This window comes from Onychomys torridus, chromosome 13 (genome assembly GCF_903995425.1).
Source record: "Onychomys torridus chromosome 13, mOncTor1.1, whole genome shotgun sequence".
Lineage (NCBI taxonomy): Eukaryota > Metazoa > Chordata > Mammalia > Rodentia > Cricetidae > Onychomys > Onychomys torridus.
Genome location: NC_050455.1, coordinates 71,001,356 through 71,013,422, shown reverse-complemented (window position 1 = coordinate 71,013,422; position 12,067 = coordinate 71,001,356). Strand labels below are relative to the sequence as shown.

Genomic DNA, 12,067 nt, shown 5'->3' with positions numbered 1-12,067 from the left:
GTTAACTGAAGCGTTTGTTCTGTTAATGGACTTGCAGATACATTGAAGCCCCACCTTATGGGAAAGAGGGATTCCCAGCAGGCTCACCCACATCCTCTCCCATATCCCCCAGCTGGAAACACAGCCACTGCAGCCCCTGGGCATGTGGACACACAACAATGTAACAGATGCTCAGAAAGCGGCCAGACTCCCCGAGGTCACACAGCTGAGCATCTCAGGCAGGGGCGGGGCTCTTGAAGCACCTTCTTGGCAGCAGAATGGCTGAGGATGGGGAATCCGTAAACTGAGAAGAGGAAGCTGTGACAGTACACGAACTCCGTTAAAACCCAGTGTCTGTAAACGACAGCTGTGAATTGGGTTCCTGAGTCCATGGGCAAACTGGGTAAGGTCGTCAGCTCTGAGTGGAGCCCACTCTCATCCATGTGGCTAGCCAAACTCTCCTGTGTCCTTCACGCTGAAGTTCATGAAGAGAAAACACCACGAGGGTCCCACTCTGTGGAGGAGACCCAGCAACAGGCACTGTCATTCCCACCATGCTCTTCTGCCAAGAGCTCAGGCCCTGGGGCCATGCTTGTGTGACGAGTGTCCAAGCACCTTGATTTCCCCTGTTTCTAAGCAGTTGATTTTGTATCATGCTCACTTAACTATTTAGAATCTCCGGAAAAGCATAAAGAAAGAAAGCTCTACTTGCAAAGAGACCTCAGAGGAATCTTTCCCTAGATGCCCAAAGCACATTTGGCTACTACAAGGCTTTCCTCTTTTTATTTTATTCTGTGTGTATATTATGTGTACAAGCCTTTCCCTTTTTTTATTATTTTGTGTGTGCATTGTCTGTACATGCATATGCTCATGGGTGCATGCATGCCATAGCACATGTGTGGAGGTCAGAGGTCAACATAAGGGAGTTGGTTCTTTCTACCATGTGAGTCCCAGGGATTGAACTTAGGTCATCAGACTTGGCCACAAGCACCTTTGCCTGCTGAGCCATTTCGCTGGTCCCTTCCTTTCCATTTTTAAAATGATTTTTTTTTTTTCAGCTAAAAAAAAAGTTAATTACTATGACCTGTTTTTTCCATATTATCATTTTTTATTTTTAATATACTTCGTACCGTTGCTGATTTATCTCCTCTCCATCTCTCTGCAGCTACAGCGATCATTAGTAAGGACTTTTTCCTCTTTACTTTTAGCCTGTCTGTAGTTTTCCATCTCTTGCCTGGCTATGAAAATGCCATGCAGTAAGAAGAGTTAAACTCAGGGCACTTCCTTTCAATATTTCCACAGAAGCCTGTCTGTGGAGATCAGTAGTTCAGAGATTTGGGTCTCTGGTTTACTGGGACTCAGGTAACCAAGACATGTTACCCAATTTCTGTTATCTAGAAACTGTGGTTTCAGTCAAGTACAAGTGGATTTGGCATGTGGGGTGACAGAATGTGGCTGAGGAGGGAGGAGACCCGTGCATGGGCACTTTCTGCTTCATCTTTTCCGGAGCTTAGGTAGAAAACCACCTGCGGAGACACGGGAAGCTGGTCAGTCCAGATGGCCAGCCCTCACTCAAGACTTCTGGGTCAAGCCTGCACCTCCCCAGGAGGAGGAGCCCTCCAGCGCCTTGGCAATCCGGCGCTTTCCCAGCGGAATCTACACTGGCTGTACCCGTGAGAGCCACCGGAACTAGCATGAAGATCCTTTAGCAATCAGTCCGAGGAATTCCTGAGCGGGGAGAGGGGGAGGTACAGGAAACCAGAAAAAGGCGGAAACCGGGCGGCGTTTACCTGGAGGTGAGAGGAAGTAGGTCAGTGATTTGTTTCCATAGCAACTGTTACTGAGCCAGGACAAACAGGGACCCATACAGTTAGATCACTTTAATCCGAGTTGGCTGGTGACTGCAAAAAACAGGACCCAGTTTCTTCAAAATAATTAAGCTTGTCACACCTGCAGCAAGTTGATTTTGTTTTGTTTTGTTTTAAATAATAAAATTAAGAGACTCCAAACTCATTCCAAACGAGCTCGTGAGTTTAAATGTAATCTGTGTTTTATGTGTGTTCTGGATGTTTGCAGTTTAGTGTGTGTGTGTATAAATTTTATTCTGTGTGTGGTGGGAGATGGAGTGGTAGCCATACGCATACCACAATTCCAATGTAGAGGCCAACGGCAGGTCAACTTGTGGGAATTTGTAATCTCGGCTCAGTTAGGATTGCTGTTGCTGTGATGAAATACCACGACCTAAGCAACTTGGGGAGGAAAAAGGTTTATTTGGCTTGTATTTCACAACACTTTTCATCATCGAAGGAAGTCAGGGCAGGAACTCACACGGGGCAGGAACCTGGAAGCAGGAGCTGATGCAGAAGCCATGGAAGGGTGCTGCTTACTGGCTTGCTCAGCCTGCTTTCTTAAAGAACCTTGGACCAGCTGGGTGGTGGTGTTAGAGTCGGCGCTGAAACCAGAAGCTTCACTCCGATATCGGGTCACACAGAAACAGTTTATTTTACGCGTGCACACGGGTCAATCAGTCAAGCTTGGGACTGAAGACCCCCAAGCTCAAGCTTGCAGGCTTGTTATAGGGCAGTTTCACATGGGTTGGGGAGTGGGGTCGCTCGGAGTTCAGCCATCCGGCTGGATCTTGTGGCTTTTAGGAGGTTTTACAAGGTGGTTCTGCCACAAGCAGCTTGTTTTTCCAAGAGCTGCGAGCTAGCTTTACAACGTGGAAGCCTTCTGTAAGAGCTAAGCAGAAATATTTTTCCACTAAGCAGAAATACATTTCTCTACTGGGATAGAGCCTAAAATGGAGCCCTTCATTCCCTCCTCTTCTTGTACTGACCTTTAATCCTAAAGGTCGGTCTCTGGTATAGGCTGATATCTTTGTCTCAGGACCATCATTTTAACCCCGTCTACTTGGGACCGAACAAAGCCTGAAATCCGATTCAGGACACATGGTCCAATCATTAGTACTAGGAGCAGGACAATCAGGGGCCCCGTGAGGGCTGAGAGCAGGGCGGTCATCCAGGATGATTTTTCATACCATTCCTCAAACCAGCTCTGGGAGCCTCAAAGGGACCTTTCCCTTGCATCCAGTCTCTCTCTGAGTTTTGTCATAGATTCCCTTACCACCCCTGTGTGGTCAGTATAGAAACAACAGTTTTCTTTTAGGGTGGCACAAAGTCCTCCTTCTTTTAAAAATAGTAAGTCTAGGCTGCATCTGTTCTGCAAGACTACCTCTGACAGGGAGGTTAAGGACCTTTCCAGAGCAGTTATGGATGTTTCTCTTGCCCTTAGATCTTGCTGTATTGCGGCTTCTAAAATCCCTAGCTGTCTAGGGCCCTCAATCAAAGCTGTAGTTCCAGTCCCGACCCCTGCCAATATACCTGCTCCTAATAGAACAGCCAGGGTGACACTGACAGGTTCTCGTGTGAACCGAGTTCTGCCCAGAAAATGTCCTTCAAATTCTTCTGTTGAATAATAAAATAACCTTGGGTAAATCCGGACTAACACACAAAAATCCTTAGATTGGCTAAAGCTAGCAATTGAGACACACGGTGTGATCCCAGTATTGCATGCCCAGTATAAACCTGATGAGGGGACTATGTACTGAGATGTGTCAGAAGAGGACACACTCACTGTACGTGCACAGAGCTTGCTTCCCAGCACTTGGGAGTGTCCTAGGCATGTTCCTAAACCAGTCACCTCAGGTAAGGTTAGCATATGCTTTGTTCCCCAGTCGCAGCTGTTGGAGGTGTTATAGGTGAAACTCCCATTAACAGCTATCCCTTCATAGTATGGGGGACTTGCTTGGAGGCAAATCCAGCAGGATTCAGTGAGGTTGGGCTGAGTAGAGTTTGAGGGCTTGGTATCCCCCTTCGATTATGTCTATCAACCGTTTTCCTGACCCTGGTAGAGTGGGATTCGTGACAGCTGGTGTGGTCAGCGGGGGGTGGAGGGGTGGGGGGTGGAGGGGTTCTGACGGGTTGAGTTAGATGGGGGTATTTGCCTCGGGGGTACCCGTTTATTATTTGTTTTAGGAGGAGGAGCTTTCTGGTCCTGTAATACTTTATTAGGGCCTATCGGCTGAGGGTCGGCATTTATTATTAACTTGATTTTGAATAGGACTCCTGGATCATAGGCCGTCTGGTGATATACCCTCAGGCCCCACAGTCTACCTTTTATCCAATCTCTTGATGCTTTTCCTGCCTGGGTGAAAGTGATGTTCAAGGGGTTGCAGGCAAACTCTGTACAAGGTCCCGACCCGTACCATAGGGTCGTGACTGTCCTAGGTGTGCTCTGGCAGTAATCTTGAGAGAGTGGGGGTTCATTCCCACCTGTCTCCCTCTTTACCTGGATCAGATCCCAGGATGAGCTCGGCTTCCACCAAGCGTCCCCTGTAGTTTCACATCCCCATGACTTACAATAGTAACTTTCATGCTGCCCACAAGAGCGCGCTAGCGACCTGCTTCTCCCATCCCTAGGACACACATAAAACAGTCTCTTTGTCAGGGCCGCCCGGGCCCTTGGGTCTCGGCACCCTGCCGGGTAACGTGAACAGGGGCAGCGTCCACTTTGGGTGAACACTTCTGGTTCACCTGGGTTTGCCGGGTCAGTGGTTGGGATGTCAAAATCTTCTGCTCCTGCCAGCATGTGGCAGAGGTCGGGTTCCCAGGCAGGCCACCAAGTCCAAAGAGGGTGCCTACCGGTTTTCTCCCAAACCACATCCCCTGCCCCCGACAGTACTTGCCATGTTTGGCTCACAGGTTGGTGCAGATTAGTTTGGCTGATTTCCACATTGGATCCGAAGCTTGAGGGGATTGTCAGTCCATTCCACAGTCCAGTCCAAATCCACATCCGGAGCAGGTGCGGGCTTAAGGTGGGAGCCATGGATCCACGCAGCAACTCCGTCAACTTTAACTGCCGTTGGGGTGGTCAACAGGACTTGATAGGGACCCTTCCACTGAGGTTCTAGGGTCTGATGCTGGTGCCGGTGGACATACATGAAGTCCCCTACATGGAACCGGTGGGCAGGACCATCTCCACTGGGCTGGTACGCAGCAGACAACTGTTTCCACAGGGTGTGCTGGACCACCACCAAGGCTCCCAGTCTGTCAGATAGGAAGGAAGGCATGATTTCCCCTTTCTGGAAGGCTAGGTCTTTAACTGGGGGAGCACAACCAAAGAGTAGTTCAAAAGGGGTAAGGCCCTTAAGGGAAGGGGTATTCCTAGCTCTAAAGAGGGCATACGGTAGGAGCATCGTCCAATCTCTAGAGCCAGTCTCCATGGTCAACTTGGTTAAGGTCTCCTTAATGGTCCTGTTTGTTCTTTCTACCTGTCCAGAGCTCTGGGGTCTGTATGCACAATGCAGCTTCCAATCGATCCCCAGTATTTTTGTCAGTCCCTGACTTACCTGAGCCATGAATGCTGGGCCATTATCTGACCCAATTACCTGAGGCAGTCCAAATCTTGGGAAGATTTCTTCCAGGATTTTCTTAGCGACTATTGCTGCAGTCTCCTTTTTGGTGGGGTAGGCTTCTACCCATCCTGTAAAGGTGTCTACAAATGCTAGTAAATACCTTAGGCCATATTTAGCTGGCTGTATTTCAGGGAAATCTACTTCCCAATGTTGGCCAGGCCGACTTCCTTGTAGCCTCTTTCCAGGAGCCAACTGACCAGGGTATGCATTAACCTGTTGGCAGGCTTGGCAGTCCACTATCACTTTCTCTGCCATCTGCTTCCTTTCAGACGGGGAGTGAGTTTTATTTTCTTCAGTGAGTTGAACTAACTTTTGGTTACCCAGATGGGTCAGCTTATGGATTCGTTCCAGCGTGTCCTTCAGGGATTCGTGGGATGGGGGTTCTTCAGAGACCGGGCTTTCAGGGGTTGATAGGTGGATTGTTAGGTGCCTGATGCCCCAGAGAGCTGCTTTCCTTGCTTCCTGGTCAGCCCTCTGGTTTCCGACCACAACTGGGGAGTCACCTTTCTGGTGCCCTGGGCAGTGCACGATGGCCAGTGCGTGTGGCAGCATGACAGAGTCTAATAGTGCCTCGATTTCTTTTTTATTTTTAATTTCTTTTCCGGCTGAAGTTAACAGTCCCCTCTCCCTGTATATGGCCCCATGCACATGTGCGGTTGCAAATGCATACTGGCTGTCTGTGTAGATGGTAGCCCGTTTACCGGCTGCCATGGTAAGTGCTTGGGTGAGTGCAATCAATTCGGCTTTTTGAGCCGAGGTTCCCTCTGGGAGGCTGCTAGACCAGATGACCTTATTTTTGTCCACTACTGCCGCTCCCGCTCTCCGCTGGCCCTCATTTAGGAAACTGCTGCCATCTGTATACCATATCAGGTCAGGGTTGGCCAGCGGTTGGTCTGTTAAATCTGTCCGGACCCCAGTTTCTTCCGCCAGAATGGCACCACAGTCGTGAACCGGCACCCCCTCCTCTCCTTGTTCAGCAATTGGGAGGAGGGTGGCCGGGTTTAAGACAGCTGGGGGCCCAAAGGTGATGCAGTCCCGGTCCAGAAGAGTCGTCTGATAATATGTGGCCCGAGCATTGCTAAGCCATCAGTCAGGCGGCTGGCGGACAATGCTCTCCAACGCATGGGGAGCTATAACAGTCAGATGCTGTCCCAAAGTTAATTTGTCCACGTCCTGCACCAGCATGGCTGCTGCAGCCACCGCCCTAAGGCAGGTTGGCCATCCCCTGGCCACAGGATCTAGCCGCTTGGATAGGTAAGCGGTTGTCTTTTCCACGGACCGAGGGCTTGTACTAGGACGCCGACCGCCACCCCACCCTTCTCATGCAAGTACAAAGTGAAGGGTTTACTCATGTCTGGGAGAGCGAGTGCCGGAGTGGATAACAGCACCCTCTTTAACTTTTCGAATGCAGCCTGGTGTTCTTCCTGCCAGACAAAGGGGGTCTTTTCTTTTAACAAGGGAGAGAAGGGCTCTGTGATGGCAGCGAACCCTGGAATCCAAAGCCGGCAGAACCCAGTTGCGCCCAGGAATTCACGTAACTGCCGGCGGTCCGTTGGAGCAGGTATGCTGGCCACGGTTTGCTTGCAGGCGTCAGTGAGCCACCTCTTCCCTCCCTCCAAGGAGTAACTGAGGAAGATGACGTTGTTTTGGCAGGTCTGCGCCTTCTTGGCAGACGCCCTGTACCCCAGGCTGGCCAGGGTATCCAGAAGTTTCTCAGTCCCTTGTTTGCAGGCGTCCCGGAGTCTCAGCTGCCAGGAGTTGATCATCTACATACTGGAGGAGGGTGACATCAGGGGTGGTTTCTCGATACTCCCGAAGGTCTCGGTGTAGGGCCTCATCGAAGATAGTTGGAGAGTTCTTAAATCCTTGCGGAAGTCTGGTCCATGTCAGTTGCCCTGTCCCCCCTCCCTCAGGGTCTGACCATTCAAAGGCAAAGAGCTTTTGAGAATCGGGGTGGAGGGGGAGGCAAAAAAAAAGCATCCTTTAAATCCAGAACAGTATACCAGTTGCGCTCTGGAGGTAAGGTACTCAAGAGGTTGTAAGGGTTGGGCACTGTAGGGTGAATGTCTATTACCCGGGAGTTTACTTCTCTCAGGTCCTGGACTGGTCTGTAGTCATCTGTTCCTGGCTTCCTTACCGGCAGGAGCGGAGTATTCCACTCTGATTGACATGGTTTCAGTATGCCCAGTTCCAGAAACCTCTTGATGTGGGGTTTTATGCCTTCTCGGGCTTCTCGACTAAGCGGGTATTGTCTTACTCGCATGGTACCATGGTGGGTTTGAGGGTGACCACCACCGGGGGTTGCTCCTTAGCCAGTCCGAGGCCCCCTGTCTCTGCCCACGCGTTAGGGAACCTATGAATCCACTCCTCGTTGTTTGGTGAAACAGTGGCTACAGAGGCTTTTGCCACCACTCCATACAACCGGTATTCCTCAGCAGCTGGGAGTTCTAGCGTGAGGAGATGGAGGTCCCCTACTTTCGGGTGGGCAAATTTTAATTCTGGGCCCCGAGAGGTAAAGGAGATCTGAGCTCCCAGTTTTGTCAGGAGGTCTCTACCTAATAGCGGTGCCGGACAGTCAGGTAAGACCAGAAAAGAATGTTGCACAGTACCTTTTCCCAAGTTGACTGTTCTCTGGGTGGTCCAGGGTCTCTCTCTGCTTCCATATGCTCCTTGGACCAGTGACTTTCGGGTAGACAGAGGGCCTAGTGGATGCTGGATGGCTGAATAGACTGCCCCCGTGTCCACCTCAAAGTCCACTGGGGTCCCCTCCACTTCAAACGTTACCCGGAGTTCGGGGAGGGGGTCCGAACTCTGACTCCCTCAGTCCCCAAGGGCGAGGACCTGCCAGCCTCGCCCTTTCTGCTTCTTCGGGCATTCTCTGACCCAATGACCTTCCTCTTTGCAATAGGCACATTGATTTGGTCCCAAAGGAGGACGGCCTCCCCAACCTCCTCCTCCTCCTCCTCCTCCTCCTCCTCCTCCTCCTCCTCTTCCTTGCCCCCGTGGCCCCGGCCCGTCTCTTACCGTGGCTGCAAGAATCCGTGTTAGATCCCGATTTTGGCGTTTTAGCTGTTCTTTTTCTTTTTCCTCTCTTTGTTTTTCTAACCGAGCCTCTTTTTCTTCCGAGGTCTCCCGCTTATAATAGACTTTTTCTGCCTCTTTAACCAGGTCCCTCAGGCTCAGCCCTTGTAACCCATCTAATCTTTGCAACTTCCGCCATATATCTGTGGCAGACTGCCCTATAAAGGCCATGCTCACTGCTCCCCTCAATTCCTCTGACTGTGGGTCAAAGGGTGTATACCTTCTATATGCTTCCATGAGTCTCTCAAGAAAGGCAGAGGGGGTCTCTTCAGATCCTTGAAGAACCTCGTCTACCTTAGCCAAATTAGTGGGCCTTTTGGCTGCTGCATGGAGACCTGCCATTAGAGTCTGACGATAGAGGGACAGATGCTCCCTACCTTCCGGAGTGTTCAGATTCCATGTTGGGCGCCGCAGGGGAAAGTGCTCATCAATGAGATTGGGGAGCTGAGTTGGCCGCCCATCCGGTCCAGGGACCAACTTCCTAGCTTCCAGGAGGATGCGTTCCCTTTCTTCTGTGGTGAAAAGGACCCCCAGAAGTTGCTGGCAATCATCCTACGTAGGCTGGTGGGAAAACATGATGGACTCTAGGAGTCCAGTTAGGCAGGAGGGGTCTTCAGAAAAGGGTGGGTTATTATTCTTCCAGTTATATAAATCTGAGGAAGAAAATGGCCAGTATTGGAGGGCAGGCATGTCTCCTCCAGCCCCATCATCAATAGTTCCCCCAACGGGGCGTAGGGGCAGTGTGACTGCCGGTGGGGCCTCATCATGAGGGCGTGCCCTTCTCTGGCGGGTGCCCTGTGCAGGCCCCAAAGGGGAGACTGGGGCCGGTCCGGATCCTGCCCCCGCTGGCGGTGGTGGTGGTGGCGGCAGCGGCGATCTGTAAGGCGGTGGGGGGTCTAGGTCAAGAGAAATGAGATCAGCCTGAGACTCTGGCAGGGGTGCAGGTGTCGGGATCAATGGGGGAGGGGAAGATTTAGGTGAATCAGAGGTTTTGGTTAGAAGGAGAGAGGTATGATCAGTAGGTGGTGCAGACGGGCTGACCTGAAACTTAGGCGGGTCCACCACTAAGTCTTCCCAAACCCAGATGTAGGCTTGTTGGTCCGGATGCCCATGTGAACCTAGAATGAAGATTTTTTGTTTAACTGCCCTAATAAGGTTCAGATCGAAAGCGCCATCAGCGGGCCACCCCACGCCGAAGGTGGGCCATTCAGATGAGCAGAAAGTCTGCCACTTTCCCTTCTTCACTCGAACTGCCAGGTTCGATGCACGCGCTGACACTTCTGACCAATGAGAGAGAGTGAGAGAGAGTGGTGTAGAGGCAGTTTGTCCCATACCGAACAGATAAAATAAGACACCGAAGGACACAAACAAAATCACAACACACAGAGACAGGACAAGCCGGCAAAATGGTATAGAAAACGAAACCAAAAGATTATCTAGCGGCCCGGGCCTTCTAAAAAAAAATCTCCTAGGCAAGAGGGTGTCCGAAGGGGTCCCTCTTACAGGATCCCCACACTCTAGAGCGTCCTCCAGAGTTGCAGCCTGTGGGTTCCGGACACGTCTGTCCCCCACCGTCCAGGAGTCCTCACGGGCAGCCTGGACAGCTGCTCACCCTCCCAAGCCGACTCACCACCAGACGTGAAGAATATCTCGGTGGAACCTCCAAATGTTAGAGTCGGCGCTGAAACCAGAAGCTTCACTCCGATATCGGGTCACACAGAAACAGTTTATTTTACGCGTGCACACGGGTCAATCAGTCAAGCTTGGGACTGAAGACCCCCAAGCTCAAGCTTGCAGGCTTGTTATAGGGCAGTTTCACATGGGTTGGGGAGTGGGGTCGCTCGGAGTTCAGCCATCTGGCTGGATCTTGTGGCTTTTAGGTGGTTTTACAAGGTGGTTCTGCCACAAGCAGCTTGTTTTTCCAAGAGCTGCGGGCTAGCTTTACAATGTGGAAGCCTTCTGTAAGAGCTAAGCAGAAATATTTTCCACTAAGCAGAAATACATTTCTCTACTGGGATAGAGCCTAAAATGGAGCCTTTACAGTGGTGGTACACGCCTTTAATCCCAGCACTCTGGAGGCAGAGGCAGGCAGATCTCTGTGAGTTCGAGCCCAGCCTGGGCTACCAAGTGAGCTCCAGGAAAGGTGCAAAGCTACACAGAGAAACTCTGTCTCGAAGAAAAAAAAAAAAAGAACTTCGGACCACCAGCCCAGGATGTCCCCACCTATAATGAGCTGGGCTCCCCCCACCCCCATCAATAACTAATTAAGAAAATGCCCTGCTGGCTTGCCTCCTTACAGCCAGAACTTCTGGAAGCATTTTCTCAGTTAAGGTTCACCCCTCTCAAATGACTCCAGCTGTTTCAAGTAGACAACAAACTAACCAGAGCCTGGATGCTGGGGGTCAAACTCAGGTCATCAGGCTTGGTGCCAGGGCCTTATTATTTTCAAAATTTTATCAAATTAAAAAGAATGGTAGAATGGATATTTTTGTCAGTATAATTCTGGAGCTTATTTGAAAACACACTATTTAAGATTAGCCCAGAAAATGATTAGGAAAGGAAAACAGTTCAGCTGGAATCTCCAGCTCAGCCCCATTTCTCTCTCGCCAAACCTCCATCCTCTCAGGAAAAACAAAAACAAAAACAAAAAACAAACTCCACAAGAGTCCAGTTGCGCATTCCTTGCGATCTCTGTGGCTCCTCCCCTGAAGCTGCCAGCTGCCCAATCCCCACCTGAAGTGTTATGATTGGCACAAACCCTGCTTGAGGCAGACACATCATCACTCCGTGCTGACAGGGTACTCAAGATCGGTCATTTTTTTTTTTCCTGCCCCTTCTCCGCCTGGTCTGTGGGGCCTGGAGGAGTCATTCAGCAGCTGCTTTTCTTAGAATAAACCTGGTCTTTCACTTTTTAATTCAGCTTGATCTGGCTTACTGTGTCTGTGGAGAAACCTGTCATCAGGATACAGAAAACCTATTAGAAACCCCTAAAATATGAGGACTATTTCCTCCAGTGGGTCAGAGCAGGACAGGAAAGGGCAAGCAAAGGGCCACTATTGTTCCTAAAAGCACCGACCCCCACCCCCCCACACACACACACAAGTCACTTAACATATTTACCCTATTCTGGGAAAATTGCATAGAACATAAATACAATACAATAAAATAAATGTAGAGTTCTGGGCTGTGTTACAAACTGATGTGTTTAGAAGGATGGAAGAAAGGACCCTAAATTATTTATAAGAATTAAGCAAAACAAACCGTTTAAATCAGTGGCACAGTTGCTAACACTTTAAAACTAAGAGTTAAAAACCATACACCATATACATACAAGGTCTTAGTCAGGTGAAGAGACACCATGGTCACATGGCCACATGGATTTTTGAGACAGGGTTTCTCTGTGTAGCGTTGGTGCCTATCCTGGAACTCACTCTGTAGCCCAGGCTGGCCTCCAGCTCACAGAGGTCTGATGCCTCTGCCTCCCGAGAGCTGGGATTAAAGGCGTGCACCACCACACCCGGCCTTTGCACCACC

General features: G+C 50.3%; 1 protein-coding gene across 1 annotated transcript; it reads right to left on the bottom strand.

Annotated features, from left to right (window-relative positions):
- Window positions 1-4,750: 4,750 nt before the first annotated feature.
- LOC118594566 lies at window positions 4,751-9,208 on the bottom strand (the record flags this gene model as incomplete). Its single annotated transcript, XM_036204502.1, is given in 5 exon segments — window positions 4,751-6,717; window positions 6,720-7,191; window positions 7,193-7,426; window positions 7,428-7,714; window positions 7,717-9,208. Coding segments are annotated over 5 exon segments (4,452 nt in total), but the record flags the coding sequence as incomplete, so codon positions are not given.
- Window positions 9,209-12,067: the final 2,859 nt, after the last annotated feature.